A 27,401-nucleotide genomic window follows, 5' to 3' on the forward strand; every position below is an offset into this window, starting at 1 on the left:
ATAAGCAGGCAACCAAGATGAGACTTGATAGCCTATGACCATATAGTGGGGGAGGAGGTCCCCCTCAGTCATAGACCTAGGGGAGGGGAATAGGGTGAAAGCAGGAGGAAGGGAGGGAAGAATGGGAAGATACAAGTGATGGGATAACAGCTGAGTTGTAATCTGAATAAACTAATAAAATTAAAATTAAAAAAAGTAGAAACAGTTAAAAAAAAAAAAAAAGAAAACGAAACGGAAAACAGCTTCCATAGTTTCCCTCCTACCCGCTCTGCTCTGCAGCTGTACGGGCCTTTCCCCAGTCTCATGACGAGCCAGGCCCTCATCTCCAGGCCAGTGCTTTCCTGTCCCTTCTCCTACTCCAGGTACTTGCTGAGCATAGGATATTGATGACAAACTGCAGGAACAGAATTCTACCGGTCTATTATGTTGATCATCCCGAATTTATTATATGATGCTGACCCCACTGTGCTTAGGCCCTCCTGTCTCCTCCCTCATGATGCCCAAGCCTCTCTCAGTTCCAAACAGTACCAACTAAATTGAAAAACACTTTTGGACAAAGAACAAGGAAGGTGTTCTAACAAATGTCTAAAAGTGAAATGCCTGCGGCAAATGAAAGCGTTTGTGGTTACTGTTATACAAATATAAAAAACTTATTAATAAGAACATGGATGGGAATATAAAAGAATGAGTAAGCAAATAAATAAATGTAACAAACCTCTCAAAATTCAGGAAAAATTACCCGTCAAAAAACCATGAAAATATATTCTGACAGAATCAAAACTGTCTGCTTAGTGGGATTTGAACTGCTAATTAAGCTAGAGTAATATAACCGAGGGACTAAGTCAGTGAAATGAGCGCTGACGGCTTTAGCACGGTACGCCAAAACACTAGTTTTTAAAGTGTGGTCCTAAGACTCAGTAAGAGGGCCTCAAATGTCATAGTATTTTAATAAACATCTAGTGCAGTACTTTCTTACTTTATTAAAAAAGCATTTTCCAAACCAAGTGGTGGTGTTGGTCCACACGTGTAATCCCAGGAGACAGAGGCAGGTAAATTTCTGTGAGTTTGAGGCCAGCTTTGTCTATAAAGGGAGTCCAGGACAGCCAGAGCTACACAGAGAGACCATGACTTGAAAAACAACAACAAAACGTTTTCCAGTTTTTAAATTACCATTTTCTTATAGATTTAAAGCTGATTTATATAATATGTGATAACAGAAAGGACTTTCTAGGGAAATATTAGAGCCAGCTGCTGTCTAGTGGGGCTGAAGGATTCTAAAGGATTCTAAAGAGATGCTCAAAATACACAGCATGGCCACGCCTCACTATTGGGGGGAAGGTGTGAAAATAAAGTTATGCAATTAGGTAGCAGGTTTATTTATTTTGAAAAACACGAAGATTTACATGTTTAATGTGAATATTTTTTTTAGAATTTTTTTACTTGAATTTAATTTTCTTTGAAATTAAGTCAGTATTTTAAAAGCAGATGTTAAAACTCAGAATATTGAAATGTATACCAAAGCACCGCAATAAAGTTCTAACTTTATGAAACAGTAAGTCTGTCAGATGTGCTATTATTATTATTATTATTATTATTATAGAATGAACACTTCTTAAAACACAGGTGATGCTGTGTCAAGGCTGACAGTGTACTCAGGGTCAGCACAGCTGGTGCAGTGTCACTGCTTTTCACAAGAAGCAGGGTCATGATCAAAAAGCCTCTTCAAATGATCAAACTTCACTTGGGCATGTAGGCCTGTTGCTGTGCTAATAATGTTAGTCTCACACAAACCAGTCTTTAACGTATAAAACATTTATGCAAAGCCACAGAGAATCTCAACAAACGCTTGCCTGGTACATCAGTAAAACCTTAAACAGTATTTTCAAGTAATTTTTCAAAATCAGCATCTTACATTCCCCAGGGCGCTGATGAATGAATGCACTGTGACAAGGAATTTCCATGTCATCTCCCAAACTTGAATATTCTGACATAAGGAAGCACTCTTGAGACACATCAATGCCACATGTCTTAAGGAGTTTTGACAAGAGATTTTTTTTTTCAATAATATGATTCTTACATGAGTCAAAAAATCTTTAAACATTGTTAGAAAGTCAACACCACGGAAAGTCTGGAAAGGCCACTTAAGTAAAGCCAAGCTTGCTCAGCCTAACTCAATTTGCATATAATCACAGTGACTGGCAGAGCACCATGATACCATCCCAGATGGCCAAGTCACCAGACACAGGAGCTCAGGGTCAGAGTGCAGAGCTGACAGACACAAAGGCGAATAACTGACTGGGCTGAGCAGGAATAAGCAAAGGATCCTTATCAACCAGCAAGAGTAACTTACAAACAAGAGCTCACTAACCGCAGTCAACACAGGAAAGACAAAGGAATATTATATGCAAGGTTTTCCACAGAGCCAAACAACATTTTGTAACCAGTTAAGAAATAATGCCTTCTTTTCTCCATGATTAGAAATAGAATAAACTATACAAACAAATTTCAGTAAAGACAGAAAAAAGTCTAATGATTTTTAACATTCCTTATCATTTCCTTTATGATGTTGGAATTAAAAAGAAAAAAATAAAGGAAAGATAGGAAGAAAGACAAAGAAAAAGCTAACTTTAAAATTCCCAAACAAAATATATGGTAAAATAATATTAAAATATTTTTGTTTCTATTTAATTTTTGGGTCCCCCAGAGCCACATAAGCTGAAAGAACTGACATCTTCTCCGTAGCCTTTAATAATTATTCAAACTATACAACATTTTAAGGTGTTCGTGTTATTTCAGTTCACTTCTCACTGAAATGTGCTTGGCTCTAAGGCCAATCTCACAACAGCAGGGTGGCAATGCTCTAGTCACAAGACCAGTAAACAAAGGTGAGCACAGCTCTAAGAGCCACAATTGTCCTTACTTAGTCAAACCATGTAGAAACAACAATACGAAGGTTAAGAAACTGGAGCCCTCAAATAATAATAAAGAAAATAGACTTAAATGTGACCACACCTAGAGCATACTAGAACATCATAAAAATCACTTCTGGAAACTTCCACTACAAGCATGGCTCTAGAAAATTGTTCAAAATCAAGGTTTTTCCAATTTTTTTTTCTTGTTCATGGAAACCATTCTTAAGACATACCGAAACATAACCTAAAATAACTTAGCTTACAAAATGCTCAACATGTTAAAAGCACTTGAAAATAGAAAGAAACTTAGGAAGAGATCAGAAGCAGTGATGTTTCTGAAGGTCAGGCAGAAAAGAAGTCTAACTACTCCTTCTTGTCAAACACGTTTTTGGGCTGAACATTAAATCAATCAGAGGATATAAAATTATTGATTACAAAATAATTACATAAAAGAAAGAAAAAGAAAAATACACATTGTATATAGAAATGATAAATACTGCTTTGTAAACATGTTAAATTACATACACTAAGTGAAATACATATTATACATATTCATGCAGATATATGCAAATGCTTATATACGTATCATATTCATGTGAGCACTGTGTTGCAACAATGTTAAACACATCTTACACTGATGTTTTTCAAACCCACAGCTTTGGTAATAGTTTCTTACTATACTTTTTATATACACTTGATGGCCAAACATCAAACATGTTAAATACATCACTGAAAGACCCCACTGGGAACGTTAGCTTACTACATCAGGAACTGACGATTCACGTTCTACACACATAACAAATACACTAACAAATGTAACACCAGAAAACCAAGTGTACACGAAATACAATTTCTTTGTACAAAGCAGAGCAAGTTTGTTCATTCAACAATGTTACAAGTTCCATGCAGAAAGCTTAGGAACATTATCACCAGGATGAAAAGCCTTGAGGAATTCATTTGGAACTTATTTTTAAAAAAATATACAATTCAAATAAGTTCAGCAGTCAGTTTCTAAAATCTCAGGAGATTAGAAATAACACATCATTATAGGAAAAAGAAATCGCTACTCTCCACGTGCTCTGGTACAAGAGAAATGTGATATAATGGCCAAGCAGAGGGGGAAGAAAACTACATTAAATGAAAATATACAGTGTCTTGAAGCCACTCAGAAAGAGCAAATTCTTGAGTATACTAATATTTATACCCTTGTACTATACGTTATCTCCAGCATTGTAAACTTGAATAAAAGGTGATAGCTACATACACACAGCATAGCCAGCGCTAAGAAACTGCGTTTGCTAAAACATATTACCTTCTAACTCAGTCCCCAAGGTAATTCAAGACTGATTAAAAAACCTGGCATTTAGTCACTGTTCTAAAACTCAGTTACATGGGATGATAGAAACAAGAGGACCAATCATCAGCAAGCATCTTTATGATAGGCTAAGACACCCTGAAGCACCCCTTAATAACCGAGTGCCAACAGATTACTGTCTAAATGATCATAAGTTTTTCTTTTCTCTCTCATCTGTCTCTTCCTCATCCTCCCTCCCTCTCTTCCTTCTATTTATTTATTTATTTATTTATTTATTTATTTATTTATTTTATGATAGTGAGAAATCCCATTTACACTAGCAAGAGTAGAAGGCATCATCCTGTGGGAACTATGCTAGTCCCATTAGGGCTTTTAAAACCACTTCACAGGACCAGAAATGAGACAATGGCCAACAAGACCCTTTCCAAAACTGCTTACTTATGTATATGTCCTCCCCTTCCCTAATTCTTTCTCTCTTTCCAAATATGTACTTGGGGTCACTGAAGTCTTTTATATATGCTCTTCTCAGTGTGCTACATTGATCACATCTCTCGTTCTCAACCATTTATCCTCTCTTTAATTGGCATAGCAGGTAGCTAAGATCAGTCACTTACACATTGAATAGCCAGAGCTCTTGCCTTAAAACTATGGTAACAACAGTCACCTCAGTTTACGCTTCAATCATATCAACACTAATTTACTAGTAATTAAAAGAAAGTATTTTAGAAAATATAGCTATAATTAATTTTTAAGAGACCTTTCAGCAAACTGAAAGGCTGTGCTCCCTTCAAGTCAAACCTAATCGTCAGTGTGAATGCTGCGGCATGGGACTCTCAGGAGGTGAATCTATCATTAGGTGAGAGCGCTGTGTCTGGGATAAAAGACAACAAAAATGCAGTCCAAAATGTCCATAGACTCCAGTGGCAGTCTTCCCACTTACACACCAGTCAGGTATATATTCATGTGAGAACCAACCTCCCCCAGAGTGAAGGAAACCAGGTGAGCGATCACAGCACTTGGTTTTACAGTATTAATCATAAAGATACACTGAAGAAAGCAAGAAGGAAAGCTGCCCATGTCTCAGTATCCACAAACACAAATAACAGAATCCAAGGAAAATATCTTCCACTTGGGGGAGAAATGGAATTCAATCTAGGCCTTAAAGCAAGAACCTACACCACCTGAACCTACAGTGAAACACAGTACTGAAAAGAGTTCCATGTTACCAGGCCAGTGGCCTTAAACAGACCTTCTGGATTAGGTATGCCTTGGCAGTCAAGGGATCGCCTCTACTGCCCCTTCCTCAGTTTTGTGCAGTAGAACACAGAGAAAGACTATTATTTCTGGGTGGCAGAGGAGTAAATTAAGCACAGATCAGTGCTAAGTGAGGGAAAATCAGTATCAGTGTATCCCAACAGTCCCTGGCCTCAGGCTAGTGTCTACAGATAGAGCCTCTAGACCTGCCTGTTGGCAGACTTAGACCAAGACTCCAATTCCACATAACTGTACCCTAGCCATCATCACCTGTAGCTGGCTGCTCCAGGGGCAACCCAGCATGTGGTGGAGGTGATCAGGAGACTGCAGCCTCAAACTAGACCCAGGCAGCATGATAGAGAGAACCAAAATCTACTCGAGAGAAGAAGTGAGTAGATGCCAAACTGTTACATCAGAGTTTAGGACTGGCCCTTCCATGTTGAATTACATTACCAAGTAAAAAATCCTGCAGAGCCAGAACACAGAAAACAAATGAAAATGAACCTGTGTCTGCCTTGGCTCCAGTAAAGGCTTGAAGTGGTAAATTATTCCTTTAAGGCACTCACACACTCTATCTTAAATAATATATCAAGTTCTCACTTAGGACAAACTTGGTTTTGGGCATGTACAGCAGGAACAATGAAGATAAGTAAACCAGGTAGAAACACATTGCTAACTTGTACCTAGGGTACCATCTAGTGGTGACACAGCAATAGTGACCACAAGCTCAGAGAAAATCAGCATCTTGATTTAGAAGTCCTAGAGTAAATGGACAGATGATAAAGAATAGATTTTATCTAACTGTTAAACAGGCATCCATACTATTCCAGAAAACATCAGTAAATGTCATAGACATATCATCTCACAAAATAGGGTGCCAGAAGTTGAGCAATTGATATTTATGAACTCATGGAAAACTGAAAATTGTTACTCTCTGGGGACTCAAGTTCAAGTAAACATGCAGGAAGAAATGAATAAATACTTATCAAGCAGATAATAAGAAGGAATAAAGTAAAAACCCCAAGCAAGTCCTCTAGCTGGAAAGCATGTTAAATGACATGGGAAATGTGACAAAGGACATCAACAGCGAAACAGCTCAAAGTTCAAAGAGAGGCTACTGGAAAACACATAGACACAGGAGTGAGCAAAGGGCTGAGAAGATGAACTTACTGAGCAATTGTTGGAGTTATCAGACCAAAACATACTTGAGAAGCCAAAGCAGTAGAGAGTGTATTAAAAGACAGTGACAGAAAGCCCCTAAACCCAGAAAGAAATTCAAATAGCTACATACAAGAAGGCAAAGATTACAAGTCAAATTCACATCATCTGAATATAATATACAACATGTACTCAAGCTTACAAGGTTAAAGAAAGGATTCTTAGAGAACAAAAACAAGGACACAAATAAATAATATTCAAAGGTATCCTGAGTCATCCGACAGAAGACTTACAGCAAGGCTCTCATAGACGATACAGGAGAGAGCAGCATGCCATTCTTATGGTGCTGGAGGAAAGAAAGCCTGACAAACTAATAGCTGTGTTAGCACGTCAGGAGACAAATGATAAAAAGAGGAAAAATGGGATATCAAGAAATTAAAAATGCAGGAAGAGTTGGAATACATTTGAAGGCAAGAAAGGAACTACAAAAAAACCCTCAAACCTCAATTCAATATGAAAAAACAAAAAACAACCCCCCCCCAAACTCAAGCCCATTATATTATGGCTATAGGAAAGCCACACATGAATAATGACACTAACTTGACTTAATTAAATTCTCCAAGTAAAAGACAGAGTGACAGCGAAATTTATTCTATGTGTAGGAGTGTTTTCTTCTGCATGTGTGTACATGTGCTCACACGTGTGCCTGGCATCTGCAGAGGTCAGAAAAGGGCTTCAGACCCACTGGGACTGAAGTTACAGATGGTTATGAGCCTCTTTGTGGGCCTGGGAATCTAACCCAGGTTCAAGATCAAGAAGTGCTCCAAACTGCTGAGCCAATTCTCCAGCCCTGGGTGTGTGTGTGTGTGTGTGTGTGTGTGTGTGTGTGTGTGTGTGTGTGTGTGTGTGTGTGTGTGTGTGTGTGTGTGTGTGTGTGTACATAAGGCTTGTAAGATGGCTCAGTGGTATCAGCGGGTAAATGCACTTGTCACTAAGCCTGAGTTCACCTGCTGGGTCCTGCATGGAGGAAGGAGACAATCAACACCGGCAAGTTGTCTTCTGATCACCATTTGCACAGTGTGGAATGTATGTGTACATCTTACCACACATGCATGAGTGTGCACACATAAACACACATGCTAAAATATACGCAATAAAAATGGAGAGATTCAATTGTATGATACATCTAAGGACACATATATATTAAAAGCTTCTGGGAAGAAACATTTTTTTGGTTTTTTGAGATTTTTTGCTTTTGTATTATCCTATTATTGTTTTTAGAAGCCTATATTTAATTAAAGCCTATTTAGAAGCCTATTTAATTAAAAATATTACAATTATAATAGGCAAAATATTCAAGTAATTCCCAAGTTTATACATTCCAAACCTGAAATTCTTCTATGACCCATATCATAACAGAACTCAGAAGCTGCCAGTATCCTACATCAATCTCTGTGCATCACATGTTTATATGCCTTTCCTGGATTTCTATTTTTCTTTCTTTTAAAAATTTAATTTATTTATTAATTTTACATCCTGACCACAGTTTCCTCTTCCTCCTCTCCTCCCAGTCCCTCTCCCTACCTCTTCTCTTCCCACCCCATCCACTCCTCCTCCACTTCTTCAGAAGAGTAATTGTAATCAAAAGCAGTAGAAAGAAACATGAAAAGTCATTCTATAATGATAAGGGAATTAAGTTTACAAAGATGAAAAACAATCAGAAACACATGTGCACCAACACTGAAAGAACTCAACACATGAAGCAATCATAGTACCTGAAAGGTGACAGACTCAATAGCAAAAATTGAGCAGATCACACAGACAAACAAAAACAACACAGAATCTCAAGAGTTAACTGTGCCTGACAATCAATGAGCCTAAAAGGCTTCTATAGAACATCTCATCCAAAAGCTGCAGAATACACATATTTTTCAACACTACTGGGGCGCTCCACAACAGATCATATGGTAGGCCACAAAACAAACTTTTACAAATTAAAACAATTAAAATCATATCAATGCTTTACAATCAATTTACAATCAATATTTACAATCATGATGTAATAAAAGTAGAAACCAATACAAATACATAAAATTTCACAAATACATTCAAATAAGTTAAGAGTCAAGGAAAAAATTAAGAGAAAAATTTAAAATAATTCTCAAAACAAATGTAAATGAAGACACAACACAGTGTTGTGGAAGAAGCCCTGAGCATGTGAGGAAGTTCTGAGTGGGTACATGCTAGTGACATGAACTAGCCATGTCTACAACCAAAGCCTCAGATGGTGGCAAAGCCTTTACCCCAGTAGGTGAGGCTCAGGGGAAGACATAGTCTTCATGCGGCCTGAGTGTGAATATTGACAGTGTGTTCAGAAAATGTCCACTGTAGCTCCCAGTGCTGTCCACCCTGCCCAGATATTGCACAGATGGCCTGATCCCAGTTTTTCTGTGTGTGCGAATGTGTCTTTTCCCATCCCGTCTAGTCAAGTCAATCTCTTGACTCTTGTAAGAAGCCGCAACATACCAAATGCAAGGGATATGGGAAAGCAGGTCTAAGAAGGGATTTTATAGCAATCAACACCTCTATCGAAAATATGAGAAAATCTCAACCTATCATTGCACCCCAAGAAACTGAAACTAGAACAAATCAAACCAATATTGAAAAGGATCCTCACAGCAGAAATAGATAACATTTAAAAAAACCTAAAAGGTTCAACACAATTAAAAACAGGCTTTATGAAAAGATAAGCAAAATTTATACACTCCAGTTAGACCAGGTAAAAGAGAGAGAAGGTTTAAATAGAACTAAAGGCAGGAAAGGAGCAACTATAGCTACAACATGAAATACAGGGAACTATTAAATTTTTATGAACTACAACAAATTTGATAACTCAAAAGAAATGGAAAAATTCCTGAACATTTATGCCTTATCTAAATTAAATTATAAAGACATAAAAAATCTGAATAGACTAATAATTAGAACCAATCAGTAAACAATCAACCAACCAACCAACTAATAAATCAAACAAAAAAACAGCCTAGGACCAAATGGCTTCACTGCTAAATATTACCAAACCTTTAGAGTGTTAACATTAGAGAACAAATACAAAACAACAAAAACCAAACAAAACAAAAACCAAACAAAGTGAAAATGAAAATCCAATGTTACCTTGAGTTGAAAACTTAATAAATACACAACATTAAAACAACAACAACAACAACAACAACAAATTACTGGTTAATAATCCTAGTGAATACAGATAGTAATACTTCCTACTACATAATTCCCTTGCACATAAAAAACATTCACCACCATCAAGTGATATTTATGTCAGAAATGCAACGATGGTTCAATGTACACAAATCAATAAACATGACATAACATACAAAGAGAATGAAAAACCTACTTATTAGACAAAAAACCAGACCAAAACATTTAATAGAATAACATATACCTTCATGAAAGGAAACTGAGTAAAATGCGTGTCAAGGCATTGTACCTAAACATAATGACAGCCACATAAACAAGCCCAGATAACAGACTGAATGAGCAACAGATTTTCTCCTAAGCTGTAGTCATTTAAAAATTATATGATCACATATTTAGAAAACGTACAATATTCTATCCTACTTAAATCATTTTTAAAGTTTAGCAATATACAAAATGAACATAAAGTTAGTAGGACTCCTATATACAAATAATAAATTATAAAAAAATATAGACATGAATGAAGAAATCTTATCTTAATAAGGTAAAAAGGTGAAGTTTAACAAAAGTAAAAGATCTCTATAATATCTGTGAAAAAAAATCTGTGAAATATTCATGAATGAATTGAAGCACGCACACACATACACGCATAAACACAGAACATTTATCCTATGTTCATGAAATTGAAAAAAATCCTGCTAAATATCCATATTACCCAAAATAATTTACAGATTCTGTACAATTTTATCAAAATATTAATGGCATTCTCCATAGAACTAATAAGAATAATACTAAAGTTCATATGAAAATCCAAAATGCTGACCAATCAAAGCAATTTTGAGGAAAATAAAAAGCAAGGGACATTACTTGCTTTCAAATCCATCAGACATTGTAATTTGTCAGGATAGGTGCTGGAATATAAGTACGAGAGAAAAATGGAACGGAAGAGAGAACCTAGTAGCAAACCCATGCATCTATCTTGATTTCTAACCAAAGGTGCTGAGCACAGGCATGAGATGAGAACTAGCTTCCCAATAAATGGCACTAGAAAGAACATCACATCCATGCAGAATAAACTAGACATTTCTAATCATATAAAAATCAACTTAAAAAACGGGTGTGGTGGCGTACACCTTTAAACCTAGCACTCGGAGAGGCAGGCAGATTGCTGTGAGTTCAAGGCCAGCCTGGTCTACAAAGCAAGTCCAGTACAGCCAAGGCTACACAGAGAAACCCTGTCTCTCGAAACAAACGAATAAAACAACAACAACAAAACAAACAAAAAACAACTTAAAATGGATTAAAGATGTAAATATAAGATATGTAACTTTGATACTACTGGACGGAACTACAGGAGAAATATTTCAAGACATTATAATGAGAAGTGACCGTCTGGAAAAGATCCCAAAGCTCAGGTAAAAAGCCAAAATGAGTAGGAATACATAAAACTCAAAGGCTTCTACACAACAAACGCAATAGCAGAGTAAAGAGACAATCTACAGAATGGGAAAAAACATTTATAAACTTTCCATGTGATAGAGGATCAAAATCCAGAAGACAGAAGGAAGTCTAAGGTTTCAGGAGTAGTTAGTAAAATAATCCGGTTAAAAGTGTGCAACAGACCTAAACGGGTATTTCTTTAAAATGTCAGGCAGGGCAGCAGTGGGGCTGGGCTCTAAATCCTCAAGACCTGCCCCTGGTGACCACTTCCTCCAGAAAGACTTCACACCTCTCCTCCAACAGTGCCTGGGCACTAAATGTTCAAACACGTTAGTCTGAGGGGCATTTCATGTTCAAATCTTAAAAAGCAGTAGTAAGTCAAAGAGCTTAAGGCCCCTATTCCAGCTCATTCTACAACTAGGAAATCCTGGGATAGGTCATATGTTATTAATCTGTTTATTTTTTACTCTTCAACTTCCAATTAGAAGAACTTAAAAGGGATGAGTTTTGCACAGAAGTCTTTTCTACACAAAGTTCAACTTTAAGCATACCCAGGAGTGCTGTGAGCTTTGGGAGAAGCCCAACTTGTACCATCTTGTTCCTCAGGCCTGTGTCAAATGAGAGGTTTAATAAAAGCCGGAGGGTGATATTCAGGAGATCTTCATGCTCGCAGGGTATCATTTTTACCAGTTTTTCAACAATGTCCATCTCTACCTATAGTAAAAAAAAAGACCATATTTGAATTAGATTGCAAAATAAGATATAAAAAGTTACAACATAGTCTGTTTTTGATTATATAGCTACTTCATAAGTATGTATTAGCTTAAATTCTCAATTCGACCTGTAAATCAAACTTTTTTGTATTGAAGTTTAGCTAAGAAAGTCAACATTTTCTTCTATGCAGCTGACTTTTCATTGCAATGGTAAGTCCAAAGGGTCCGAGCAATTCTTTGGCATGGAGTCCGCTAAGGTCTAAGGTTCAGGAGACAGCCAATAGTGAGGGCTGTAAGATCTAAGGTCCAGGTGATAGCCAATAGCCAGGGCTGTAAGAAGGCCTTAGGGAAAGAGGCCTCAGGCCCTTTATCCACACGATTAATAAGGCAGCTGTCTATGCCATTAGCTAAGACTAGTAAATGCATATACAAGTCTCGGACACTGAAGGTAAAACATTTTAATTGTTTAATTCAAGATGGTTTTTTGAAATCTTATCAAAATTTGGAGAGAGCCTGGACTTCAAGAAATGTCTAAAATTTTCAGGTATATTTTGTCTAGTGGGACTAATCTGCCCTACCATCTGTTTTAACTCAACCAATGGATAGGGTTTTTTTTTCAATCTTGAAAAAAACAAACCCAAGCACTCCTGCCATTAAGCTATATCACAGCCAATTACATTTTTAAATAAGTGAAAAATAAAAGCAAATAAAAACTATTTCACAATGCATGAAATTAAAATTTGATTTCCCTAAGGTTTCATTCACACACACATGTTATATATATGCCTTATGAATTTACCTTAAATCATATAAGAAATATATTAATTTATCTTAAATATACAGGGAAAAGGTGATCCCATCCCTAGCTGAGAAGCTACTGGCACTTGATGGCTGCTCAGGGAGGGAGATTCAGTCTTCTTAGGGGATGTAGCCTTGAGAGGCTGCCCATGCTCCAGTACACCATCCTGTATCCTGAACATTCAGGTACCACTAAAGGAACTCAGTGGGTTAAATAAAAGAGTTCATGATATTGGGAAAGAAAGTGGGGTGTGGTAGAGAGTAGGGAAGAAATTGGAAGGGAAGGAATGGGGCGTAGACTCGAGCAAAACACATTATATAAAGATATGATACTCTCAATAATTCATTATAAAAATTGCTGTTCGTCTTGCTTGAAAACAACAAGGCTGGGCGGTGGTAGCGCATGCCCTTAGTCCCAGCACTTGGGAGGCAGAGGTAGGTGTATCTCTGTGCGTTCAAGGCCAGCCTGGTCTACAGAGTGAGTTCCAGGAGAGCAAGGGCAGCCAGGGATGTTACACAGGGAAACCCTGATTACAGGGCTTCCATCTGTAATTCCAGCACTTGGGAGGTGGAGGCAGAAGGTAAGCAGCATAAGTCCAACCTTGCTTTTTAAGATTGAGGACAGCCTGGGCTAAATGATACCTTGTTTCAAAGACCCCCAAAACCTACTAAAGAAAGAAAAACTAAACAACAACAATAAAAATAAAGATTAAAATCTCCCCCCTCAAAAGGCAAAAAAACAAAACAAAGTATGAAGCTGAGTTTAGAGATGGCTTAAGGACAGTCCTCAGTGTTTGTGATCCTTTGCTATCTCGGGGTGAAATCAGGAAGCAGGGTGATTAAATGTGGCAGGCACAACAGCTCAGCTGAGTTCTGGAGGTACTAATTCCACCTGATTCCGTCCCCACACGGGCATTGCTCCCCGGTGAAACTGAAGTGCACATGTCTAAAATGAAAACCTAACTTCTCACAACTCTGGAGGATGAGTGGTTAACTTTGTTGAGCCTCATTTTTTTTCTTCCCCAGTAAAACAATATTTGATGAGCTGAGCTGATTTTTATCTTCTGATTCTATGACATCACCAGAAATTAAATGTAAATGTAGTTCTGTTGAGAACTTTCTGATAGTTCTCTTCATACTTAATTATAAGCATTTAATGAATAAGCTACAATCAGAAATGCAAGAGGTAAAACAGTTTAGTAACATCAATGGACCTGAAGGTTTAAGCAATTTTTTAAAAAGATATGATAATATCTATTATATGGTATATTAGAAAACACTTTTACTTAGAAAATTTCAATTGTCTAGAACAGTAGTGATATTGGTTGTATCTCCTAATGAAGCATTACAGTCATTATAAAATATTCCCAGTTATCATAGTAGGGATAGAAAATGTTTATGTTTTATCAGAATAGCTTAACTTTAAAATGGCTAATGTGGACTATTAAAGAAGCTTTGCACATTACCATGTCGTTTTTATTCTCCATAAAGATACTGAGTTTCTTCAGGAATGACACAACTAGAATGAGCAGCTCAAAATTGTCCCGGTCAAGAGCCTTCACCAACATGTGAACTATATTCTTGTTCCTCATCTTCAGTTCTGTACGTGTGTCCTCAGCAAGGTTCAGAAGCAAATAGAGAGCAACTAGGAATAAGAACACAAAGAATTGAATGAATGGCATAGTCAATCAATAATTAAATATGAGTTCTACTCGCCAAGGTCATGGACACAGTTCTTAGAAGGTTCTGTATTATTTTAAACATTTTAACATAATTGAGACATTAAAGCTTTATCAGATAAGGCATAGGTATTATATAATACACCACAGAGAATCATATTCCTCTAGTTATTTTATTATTTTCTTAGTTAGACTTTATTGTGCCTTTTCAAACGTCCTCTGTTTTGCTGATCCTCCTCCCTCTGCTGAGCCCATCCCCCAACCCTGAGCCTCATTTCTGCTTCCACATCACATGTGTTCTATGAACATTATATGCTTATGAAGCTGAGACCAGAAAAATACATATAATGGTTCACATTCTCCAGGAGCTTAGAGTTTAATAGTAACTAAATGGCAATTAATGGTATAAAGTCAGCAAATGATAAACAGGGGAAGATATCATTTCACAAAACCTCAATTTGCAGAGGTCTTTTTTTCAATAAAATAATCTGAGACTGTTATATAGTGTTTGTGGGAGCATCAGCTAGGAGGACTGCAGGGAGGCCACGCCCATGTAGTAGTAGTCTATGAAGCTAAGCATTGCTCGTTATGCCATCTCTAGGGATAAAAGTAAGAAATGATAACTGCCCATGCAAGGCCTATAGTGAATACTGAAAGGAACACAGCAACTGCACAAACTGGAAAGACTCCAAATGACTATAAACAAAAGAACATAGAGAATTTAAAATCAATAATTAAATCTAATAACATGGATGCATCCTTATTCTGAGCAAACAAGATACTATATAAGTCCACCTTATAGCAGTAGAAGGTGGTATACTTTGCTAGAGAAGGAGGATAAGGAGGAATGAAGGGAAGCCAACAGATACAACAGATATACAAGGCAGCTATATGAGATAGACATATCTACCTTGAAAATGGTCATAGTCCAGTAATTATTTGCTTAAATTAAAATTTACCAAATTTGTGTGTTTGTGTGTGTGTGTGTGTGTACTTTTGAGACAGAGTATCTCTGTGTAATAGCCTGGCAGCCATGGAACTCTCTTTGTAGACCAGGGTGTCCTTGAACTCACAGAGATCCACCTGCCTCTGCTCCCCAAGTGCTGGGATTAAAGGCGTGCGCCACCACACCTGGCCAAACTGTATATTTTAATAGCATACAGTTTACTACCTATCAATTATCTCTCAATAAAACTATTTAAACAGAACAAAAAATACTTACATAACGTATTTTGGTTAGGAATGAAGCTTACTATTTTATAAGTTAAAAAAAATCAACTTTGTGTTTTAAAATTCTAGGAAAACAATTATCTTTAATGTATTGTGGCTTATAGGATGACCCGTAAAAGTCATTATGTTCTAGCGTCTTTAAATACTGAACATTGAAAAGGTGACTGGCTTCTTTTCTAATAGGCTGAACTTAACTATTCAACTTCAAATCTTTAAAACAGGCTCGGGGAGACAGGTCAGAAGCAAGATGCCTGCCAGGCAGTACAGCCCTAGGTTCTGTCCCTAGCAATGTCAAACAAGACAGAAAAACAGAAAACGTTGAAAAATTCCGTGTAGTTAGAAAAGCTAAGAACTATCAAGAAAGAAAAACTTATCCGTGTATAAACATTTCCATGCACAAAGTTCATCAAATAAGCAATGAAATAAACTAAAATCCATAGTCGACCATCGGCCCGCACTCTAATGCTCTCAGTATCATTCTACTAAATCTTAAGACTTTGCATCTTAAGTGACACAAAGCCACAATAGTAAAGTCTCTTATTATTCAACAAATTTTGGAAACAGAATTTATTCTATATTAAATGAAAATATTTTTAAGTTTGACATCAGTTTTCTAGTGTCAGGTTTCAGAAAGTGCGCAGGAACTCATACCTCTCAACAGCTGCTCTTGTTTTACCACAAGTCCCTGGTACTTTTTGAACGTTTTATCATAGTCTTTTCTCAAGGCTTGATTTTCAAGGTCTTCATCAAGTAAAACTCAAGTTAAGGCTCACAAGCATAAACTGAAGTGAAGAAAACCTACTAAAGACTACTTTGAGAACAGTGCTATTATGTTTTCTATGTAAATTATTATTATTATTATTAATTAAGACAGCATTTCATTATATAACTCTATAAAATAATCTGGCCCCAGACTGAGAGAGACCCACCTATCTTTGCCTCTGGTGTTTCCAGCATGCACTATCAAACACTAAAATCTTAGCTGCAGGACTGTGCATAACAGCACATGTTAGCCAATGTTCCCAGACTTTCCTCAGAGTCTTAATACGAGGAAATGCTGAAACTTTACCAAATATTTAGATTCTCAGGAATTACATGCAAATAATCTTAATGAAAGTTACCAAGTCTAAAACTTTCAACAGACTATAGGTGGGTCTATTTAAAAAGGTTACTTTCTTAGAGAAAGGGATGCAATTTCATAATAATAAACTATTTCAGGTAGACCCCCACCCCCGATTATTCAAATATGCAGATTAAATCTATAGCTTTTGAGCACCTTGCTTGGGTTAGAGACTCCAGGGGAAGGACTATTCTAAAGAACATTCTAAAGAACAAGGCCCATCAGTTCCACAAAAGAGAGTTAAGAAATGCACCATACTTAGCCAAACAGGACTTAATAGGAAAGAGCCTCAGGTCAAGAGGAATTGAGTCAGGCTACTGGGCAATAGGCTAAGAATGGCTTGGTCCTAGCTTGTCTAAGCCCAGGTATGGAAAGCAATCTACTCTGCTCATCATTTTAAACACACACACACACACACACACACACACACACACACACACACACACACACACACACACACACAAAATAGCTTCCGGGTATCTACCTATGTCTATATACTTGACCCCAAGCTCTCTAAATGCAATCAGCTTTCATCCTGCACAAAAGTTGGGGTCCCTCATTGTTTCAATAAAGCAATCTTAGCCAGTTATGATTAAGTCTGTTTGCCTCTCTGCCTCATTTTTTCTTAGAGAAATTGCCTACATGGCTTGTTGATCTATAAAACACCTCATGTTAAGACAGGTTTGACTAGTCAAGGACTAGTCAAGCTAGAATTAACCTGTAAAGACTATATGATAAATATCTTCAAAAGAGATTACTTTAATGCTCATACTGTATTCAGTATGAAAGACTGCAATCAAGAGATAAAAGTTATCTGAATGTAGACTATAGCTCAAAAAAGAAAGGAACACTAAACTAAACAGAATTCTAAACCCCACATGCCTCAAGCCAGTGGGGAGTAACACAGTTACGGTGTTTGAAAGCATTCATTAAGGAACCACCAAAACATTTTTAGACCATAAGCTGTATTAAAATAGAGAATTTCTAAAGTTCCTCCCATGGGTTCCAGCATTCTATACATCCCTCAAATCCATTAACAATAATATTTTTTTCACTTAACGAGAAAAACTGAACTTCATAGAAATGTAGATTGTAAATTAGTTTCCTTGAACAAGTTGCTTCCAAAGTTACTTGGAGGCACATCAGCAGCAGTGGTGAGCCAAATGCCACCGAACACACGGGTCATAGTGGACGCCATAGTGCAGCTACGTGAATACCCAATTATCCAGTACTGCTCCTGGCTTCATTCTTCTACCTCATTAACTGGCCAAGATGTGAACAGACGAAAAGTCTACGCCAAACTGTTTTTATTCTGATAACTCTAATCTCTAGCTTTATCGTCGACACATTCTTGCATGATTCCCAAAGACTATGATAGGAATTTAAAAAACAAACTAACAAAAAACAGAAAGAATACAGCCACGCTATCCATCCAAAGCACCAAAGCGTCAGCAGTGGGTCAGAATGGCACCTAAAGGATATCAGCTTTCTTCTTCTTTGAAAGTTCCTCTTGCCAAAGCTCATGTCTTTTTAACTCATGATCAATGATGTTCATACATAGTGCTCCAATTTTATAATGAGTGATGAGTCCATGAAAATGAGAAAAGCTTTAAAGAAGAATTTTAATATACATTTGAAAAGAATACATTTTGTTTGTGAAGATAAACTTTGGTTTTGGTCCAAACTGCTATAAACCATACAAAAATAAGTCTGACACATATTTCAATGAATGAATATAAACATAGTATCAAAATTCTTTAAATAAATTTTAAAATTTAAATTTAAACAAAAATTTGAAATTACAAGTTTACCTTACATATGTCTTAACATTCTACCCTTACCTAAAATAACATTATTAAGCAAGTTTTTGTGATTAATCACTGTATTAACTACTCAAATAATTTCAGAATACATTTGGGAATATTGTCTAACAAAACTAATACTATAATAATACAAGTCACTCATTTTATTTATTGTATATATATACTTGCTAGATAATTTATTCAAATATTTATTCAATAAAATTTCTTTGCTGATGCTGGTTTATTATTAAAATCTAATTGGCTAGAAATTTCTCATGAAATTTTAATATTATTAAGAACATACGCATGCAAATAAACATATTTAACCATTAAGAAAATAAAATTTCATAATTAGAAATATGAATGGAACTGGAGGACATTCTGTTAAGTGAAATAAGTCAAACAAAGAAAAGCAAATGCCATATGTCGTTGTTCAGACATGTGGAAGGGAAGAGTTGTCTTCAAATAAAGGGAGTAGACTAGAACTTCTAGAGGTTAGGAACGGTTAAAATTAGGGAGAATAAAGGAAAGTTGGATAATGGGTACCAAAACTAACATACAGTAACATAGGAGGAATTAATTCAATTTTATAGCACACTGTGGTGACTACAGTTCGACTTAATATATTTTTGAAAGAACTGGAAGAGAGGAATTAAATCATGCTCAATACAAAGAAGTGGTGTTTACAGAGTATAAAATTCAAATCATCTGAATTTAATCATTTATATATTGTTACACTTAATCAAACTGTGAGAGTGTATTCTCTAAGAATATATTAAATTGATAAAAATTTAAATACAGAAGCATGAGTATAATAATATTCTTGTACTTGTCTGTTCATGTGTGTGTGTATACATATGAGTACTTTACTCTGGGCCAGACTTTTATCCTAAGTATGTAATTGTGAATCATTTGATCCTAAAATCTACCTGAAGAAAACATGGCTATTACAATGACAATTTTATACAGGAAGGAACTGAGGCCCAGAGAGATTACATAGAACAACCAAGAGTGCACAGGGAGTAAGGGGCAGACACTGCATTCAACCTGAGATCCGTTTGCTCCAGAGCCATAATCACACCTCAGGCCATTATGCCAACTGGAGTGTATATGAGTGTGTGTGTGTGTGTGTGTGTGTGTGTGTGTGTGTGTGTATGTGTGTGTGAGTGTGTGTGTGTGTGTGTGTGCGCGCTCATTCACACGTGCAGGCACAGTGAAGAGAGGACTGAATGAAAGAAAAACAGCATCACAAGCTAGGAATAAGAAGCAGAGCATGAGCAAATACACAAAGACGGAGAGAATCAATGGTCTTTGCAGACAGCAACAGAGGTTAGCTGATTAGTTCTTTCAGACTCTGTACTTACCTAGAAAAGCAAAAGAAGATATAAATGATATTTGTAGCTAACTCAACACTTTGTTTCCAGTCTTCTCTCAGGACTCTTGCTAGTGCACCCAGGGCAGTTTCTAAAGAAAGGAGCCATACGGATATGATCATTTACCTGGCCTTTGACATAAAGGGAGGCTGGTTTTAAATGTCTACTTATGAATAAGTAACAAAGTCAAGATGGAACTGGGACTAAAGAGTAGGATGTTTCTTTCCAATACGGAAAGCTAATTTAGAAGTCTAACTTTTACTCAAAAGTTACCTGACATACGCTTGTATGCAGTAAAGAAATCAGATGTGCCTTAGATAAATGTGACAGTGAGACGTGCGAGGCTGCCCATCCCCACCTGGTTCTGCTGGAATCTTACTCCTGTACCTACTTTGCTTTCTTCTTTAACCCCTGACTTACTCTAGTAAGACAAAGACTAGAACATACTTAGAATATAAATGTGCAGCTTAGCCAACTTAGCTCCATAAAGTAAATAAGTAAAATTTGTGAAGAAAAGTAATATTTCCATATCACATACCAACAGACATAAATAAAATAGAAATTTCAGAAAATAACTCTCTGCTAGAGAAAGGCATAAGTAACTAATTTATTAGTGAATATTTGGTGATATTAAGTAAATATAAGGTCAATTTTAAATAAGTTGTTGCAAGATTTCTTCTTTCTTCTTCTTTCCTTCTCCTCCTCCTCCTCTTCTTTTTCTTCTTCTTCTTCTTTTTTGGATAGGTATGTGTTTGAGGTACTTGTGTGTCTGCACAGAGGTTAAAGGCTGATATGAGGAAGTTTTCCTCAATTGTTTGCCACCTTCCGAATTGAGGCAGTGTCTCCCAGCTGAATCCAGCACTCCTTGGAAGTCTACTCTAGCTAGCTTGCTTGCTGTGGGAATTATGTGTCTACATTGAAATTAAAACTGGGATACAACTTCCTCACAGTGTTCATGTGGGTGCTGGCCATCTGATGGTGCGTGGAAAACACTTTGTCCACTAACTGTACATTATCGATGTTTATTATGGCTGTAAAATGTTCATCTTATTTCACTCTCTGGTTATTCAGATTATGAAATAAGAATTACCTGCATTAGGATTAATCAATTTATTTTGTTTTGTTTTTCGAGACAGGGTTTCTCTATGTTAGCCTTGGCTGTCCTAGACTCACCTTGTAGACCAGGCTGGCCTTGAACTCACAAAGATCCATCTACCTCTGTCTCCCGAGTGCTGGGATTAAAGTCGTGTGCCACCACCGCCCGGCGGATTAATCAATTTAACAACTAAATCTTTTTATTTTTATTTTTATTTTATTTATTTATTTTTTTAGCAAACTAAGAAATATCTGTCAATATCATTTCAGAACACAGTTTAGGTCATTGAACTAATGCAAATTTGGTCAAAGTTATTGAAAAATCACATAAGCAAATGGGCAGTACACACCCAAATGTCCAAAAGGTTCTTCTTAGTAGGGAATTTGGCCTCATTTTTTCTTCTATCAAATCCTAAAAGCATTTGATGAATTTAAGCCAGAGGAAAGCGTATTTCTCAGTGCACCACGGCAGACTATTGTATAAAGTCATGACTTAGGTGCAGTTTCAGTATAAGAGCAGCAAAGTGAATTCTGAAGAGAAAAGAAAGGCATATTGCATCCTTTATCTTACAAAGGAACTAAAGAGCACACCAGGAAGTGCAGCCAGGGGGTCAAGAACCCAAGGCTAACCTTAGCTCCACATGTATTCAGGACCAGTCTGTGCTACAGGAGACCCTGGCTCAAGGCAAAAGCAACAAAAATCCACCTCTGGCTCCCATCTCCTATCTCCTCAAGAAAAGGAAAAAAAGCAAAACGTGACCACTGAAACTAAACAGACTTAATAAATGAACACAGCCTGGGGAAGCAGCTCTAGTGAAAGCATGCCCTTAACATGTACAAGGCCTTGTCCATGCCCCGCAAATAAAACCACAGGACGGTAACCAACAGGATTATATTGGTACAGGCCATATCAATTAGAGGAGTGGAACAGAAGGAAAAGAGCATAGCCATCACCGGGTGGGACGTGTACCTAGGAGAATGACTCTGGAGAAACAGCGTCTGTCCCTGAAGAACAGCAGGCACACGGGAACAGTAACAAAGGGAATTTGGATACCTGGGTCAGGTCATGTTCTGATCACTAACTGATGGGAAGGAAGGACTAAACAACATGAAGAAACCTCAATTCAAGAGTACAAAAGCTAAAAAACAAAAAACCTCACTGGAAGTCTTAGCAGCAGACATGACGTATAAAAAGTTAATATGAAGATTTTAGTCAGTCTGAAGAAAAGAAAAGAGAGACAAATCAAAATCAAGTCAAAGACCTATGGAGAACAAAACCTGCCAACACATACATGATGGAAGTTCCAGAAGCATAGGAAGGGGCAACATGAGTATTTAAAAAAATAACAGCTAAAACTTCATGTTTGCTGAATATCAAAAAGGTACACACACTCCAAATATATCACAATGAATGATATCAACACGTACCCATGCCTGGTTGTGGTCAGACATCTTTGTGTCTACATGGGGTCACTGATAAAATGACAAGCAGATTTACCTTAGAAAGCATGGAGACATGCAGGCAGGAAAATGACACATGCAAAGTGCAAGAGAATTCCTGTCGTCTGCTGGGAGCACTAAGGTGTTTGCCCCCAGAGCACCAGGGAACTGGGAATGCTAGACACACAGGAACCTCTCCTCAAAGGAGGTATTACCTGTTTTCCACCCAGGAAGGTGGGAGTGGATATTTTTAAGGACGTGATGACTTTCTGGCTTATCAGCAGAGACAGCCTCGCCCAGAAGGTTTAGCCCAGGCTCTTCCCTCCCTACACCATTATCTTTAGCTCCCAGTTAATGGAACCCATCCTTACAGGATATGTCACATGTACTGCTGACCTCTAAGCTGTCTCACTCAGAGACCAAACAAGAGCCCAGGCCTTGTAGCTGACTCCACCCTCATGGTCACATGGACTTTGTAAAGGAGTTTCTATGTAGTCACACCTTAAGCTTTACTGTGCACCTGAAACTGGAAACTTTTCCCCAAACTGTACTGTGTTTTAAAAATGCTGACAATGAACCGCCTGGCTTAATACAGGCTGATGAAGCCAATCCAAACTGAGCTTTCATTCTCACCTCTTCGGAGATCACTGCCTGCACTGACCCCTGCGAGGTTCCCCTCAGAACCTGCCTGTAACTCCAGCGCTTGGCAGGTGGAACACGAACAGGCTCACTAGCCAGACTAATCATACCCTCAAGCTCTGGGCTCAACTGACAGACAAATAATAAGGCAGACAGTGACTAAACAGAATTCTTGGTATCTGCCCTGGGCCTCTACATGCACATATGAGATTGTATGCGTCTATGAACATGTGTGCTCATACACTAGTGAACATGCATACAGATATGCACATACACCCCACACACATGCAATAAATGTCATTAGTATTATTATAGTACAAAGGAGTGAAGAGGGAAAAGAGTAAAAAGGTGTATTGAATCAAATTTCTATATACTGTTAAAGTTAAGTGGTAGTAATCTGAACAAGATTGTTTGAAACTGTCAATTGTAATGTCAGGGAATCACTAAGATAACTCAGGAAACCATATTATAGAAAATTAGCTTAAAATTGTAAACTAGAAAAAATCTAGTATAGAAGAAAATAGGAATAGAAGAGTAAAAGAGGATAAGAATCATGAGAAAAAATGTTCATAATTTAAAAACGGATAAGCATGTTAAAAGTTTTGTCATTCATAGCAAATACAAAATCACAAAGCCTACCTTATGATCACTACATCAATGCTGAAGAGACTACACACACCAACAAACAGAAATGGACTAAAGAACCCATGGTGGGCCCGTAGTGTGCTAGTTCCAACATCAACTCTTGATATTCAAAAACACAAACAGGGTAAAAATAAAAGAATGGAAAAATAGACCTACCATGGAAAGAAAGGACAGGAAGATAAGTAATAAACTGAAAATAGTCCTAATACATAGAAGAAAAAAGAATTAAAATTCAGAATTTAATATGTATGACAGGAGAAACACATATATATGCATTTGCACACATAAAATATTTAAGATCTGAGTGTGAGCTTCAAGGGAGGTTTGTTTGACATGGTTTTTCTACTTTTAATATTTAGAAAGAGAAATCACCGTTTAGTAGTAGCTCTTCCAAGTTATCAGGGTTTCGAGCAAGTTGTAGGATCAAGGCAGAACCCCGAACCTTGTCCGGGATATCTTCATACAACAGTTCAATGTACTCGTCCATGTCATTAATGTTGGCCACCTCATCAATCTGAAAGACAGGCAGGAAGCACTCAGCGGCTCTCACGGGCAGAGCTGCTCTCGGATGACAGTTCATGAACCGTATTGTATTTATCATCGTAACAAAAAAGAACAGATAATAGCCATCTTTTGCAGATAAGACACTTTAGGCCTTTGTGTACTAGAAGGCTAGAATGAAACTATAAGCACAATAAAGTGGGACACATATAAATGTTGTTTTTAATATTACCTGTATTATTAGTATTATCAGTATACCCAGCTAGCAATCAATTAAGACCCAGACATTTGTTATATCTTAAAATAGCCTTAGTTAACCTGGGGCAGAGTAAACATTAATCTTCTAAACTACTTTCCATAGTGGGATAGTGGGGCAGGCATGTGATACCTGCCTCAATCCTATGTCATCTGTTTTTACCAATTTTTATCAAGTTAGTATTTATTTATAATCTCAAATACTTGCTAATGCTTTTCATCTGGGCTGAATTTTTTATTTACGACAGTCATGTGTTTTTGCTCTACCTAACCAACCCATGGTACAATTATGAAAAAACTATAGAAACTAATAGGTAAGACATATATATACATAATGTTTTTAATCAAAAGGTATTTGGCAACCTTGAAGAAAATATTATTTATTTTATCCTGATGAGTCTAAAGTTCTGAACTGAATCAATCTATTAAAGCTTATATCTGTCAACCTGTAAGTATCTATCTAGACATAAAAGTATCTTCTTAACTTCTCAACAACTAAGCTTAATTTTAAAACTATAATAGGTAAGACTTACATAAATAATGTTTAATCAAAAGGCATTTGGCAACCTTGTATAAAACATTATCTATTCTATCTTGGTGAGCCTAAAGTTCTGAACTGAATCAATATCAACCTAAAAGTAAAGTATCTTCTTAACTCCTAAACAACTAAGCTTAATTTTAAAACTAACTGGTCTTCAACCCCATTAGAGACTTGAAAAGGAATACATTTAACAACCTAAGTAATCAAGAAGTGCAGGTTGGCAGCTTCCAAAGTGAAAAAAATGACAGAGACAGTTTACTGCCTGAACAAACACCCAAAACTCTCTATAACATTGGAGCATCATCTTCAGCCCTACGGCACAGTATATCTGATGGACATATTTGTAAAGTAGGAACCACTGAGGACTTGTTTACCCTGTCTTGGCAGAGTCTGGACGTCAACTCTGTCTGTATCTAAGTGTGTCCATTTTACACAGATCTCTGTCTGTGGGAGAAACGAGGACATTTTTGTCTTGTGGCTGTTTTGCTACACTCGAAGCCATCTCCACAAAGAGGTTCTTCAATGTTTATTTTATTTTATTTTATTTTATTTTATTGAGGTAGGCAGGGTGCTGCCAGGAATTAACCTGTCTTATTGTCACAGAATCCTTAAATTAATAAAAAAAAATTTTAAATGCCATATTTTGTAGGTCTCTGAGGGTTTTGAAAACCTTATCTAACTATTTTGTCTTATCTATCTGTAGAATCATATCTGTTAAATCTAGCATGTATATATTTATACTTGACATGGCTATGAATTCCCTATGGTTCTGTTTCTTAACAATTAGACTTTATTATACAACTCAACTATACTATACACATAAACTCTAAAATTTGTCTCTCTGTATATTAAATGTAAAATAAAGTTATTTTCACCTACTAAAAAAGATTAAATATTTTGAAACTTATTTCAAAGTATTCCAAATATTTTTACCACTTCTTTTAATAAAATAAAAATTATGTTTTAAAAAGCATCACCAACAATTTTTGGTTTTTATATTTAAGCATTTGATATTTCTGCCCATTTCAGGTATCTCTAAACTAAATCATTTAAAATGACCCCACATCTGAACAATGTGGCCACATGCATTATTGAAGGTAAAAGGCGATGTCTGCAGTCTTTCAGTTAATAGAACAGAATTCATACAGTCTTACCTCCATCCCTTCAAAAGGAGGTGGATCTTTAGGCTTGCTTGATTTTTCTTTTTTTTCTATAAAAAGTTAAAAAACAAACAAACAAACAAATAAACCATGAGAATTTATTTTTAATAACATCTAATGCTGCCTAAGCTGGGGATATAAAACTAAATATTTCATGAAAAATTTCTTAACGCATAAAGTATTTCCATGTAAAAATCAGGCATTTGTTCTAATGATGCTATCAAAGAGACCATAAAGTAATAAGATCTTTGACAATAATACTCATTTAAGATGGGAATAGGTAAATCAGCAGGATAAAGAAGATGGTATGAGTAATAAAAAAACAAATAATATGAAAACTAAAGTTAACACATGAGGAGTAAAAAATTGTAAATTATAAGGCGAAATAAGGGGGTAGAGAGATGGTTCAGAGCTAAGAGCTGCTCTTTCAAAGGTGCTAAGTGCAATTCCCAGCAAGCACCTGGTGGCTCACAGCCATCTATAACGAGAACTGGTGCCCTCTTCTGGCCTGCAGTTGTGCATGCGAGCAGAACACTGTGTACATAATAAATAAATCTTAAAGAACAAGAGTGGATGATTTTTGTCTGAAAAATGAAATAAAGGACATAAATTAAAAATATTTGATATTTACATCAACTTAATCTTCATTTATTCCAAAGGAGGCCTTCAATGGTATTGCATACAACTTTGGGTCACTTATTACACTATTCAGTTAAAAGCATATTTTTAAATTCTAAACAGAAACAATGTATATGCTAAAGTAAATAAAATAGAAAAGTAACAAAAGAATGTGTAATTAGCAAATATATATGTGTACACACACACACACACACACACACACACGAGACTTGACCGTTACTGGAGACTACTTGCTAAGAAGAGGGGGACTGGCAGGGGTTGTGAACGGAAGCTAGAGATAAATGTAAGCACTACATTCACGTATCAAACTGTCATAATGCAAATCATGGTTTAATGCAGCTAACATACAATTAATACATGCTAACAAAAAGAAACCCTGCTCTGTGGTATGAGTGATGGGAGATGAGAAACATGCTCTTGACAATAAAAATATTAGTGAAGCCTGTTCTCCCAAGGAAAAATATAGAGCTAATGAATTAAAA

At 36.6% G+C, this 27,401-nt stretch overlaps 1 protein-coding gene across 5 annotated transcripts in view; it reads right to left on the minus strand.

Annotated features, from left to right (window-relative positions):
• Positions 1–27,401, minus strand: part of KIFAP3 (kinesin associated protein 3) — a 135,359-nt gene that overhangs the window by 89,172 nt on the left and 18,786 nt on the right. For all 5 annotated transcript variants that reach the window (XM_084753797.1, XM_084753798.1, XM_084753799.1 and 2 more), the window contains exons 4-10: positions 26,275–26,330; positions 24,196–24,337; positions 19,996–20,095; positions 18,312–18,436; positions 16,361–16,459; positions 14,267–14,445; positions 11,841–12,003 (exon numbers count right to left, since the gene is read on the minus strand). In XM_084753797.1, coding sequence (XP_084609923.1) covers positions 11,841–12,003; positions 14,267–14,445; positions 16,361–16,459; positions 18,312–18,436; positions 19,996–20,095; positions 24,196–24,337; positions 26,275–26,330 — 864 coding nt within the window. The remainder of the gene's footprint in view (positions 1–11,840; positions 12,004–14,266; positions 14,446–16,360; positions 16,460–18,311; positions 18,437–19,995; positions 20,096–24,195; positions 24,338–26,274; positions 26,331–27,401) is intronic.

Source organism: Acomys minous (assembly GCF_964271855.1).
Source record: "Acomys minous genome assembly, chromosome: 1".
NCBI lineage: Eukaryota > Metazoa > Chordata > Mammalia > Rodentia > Muridae > Acomys > Acomys minous.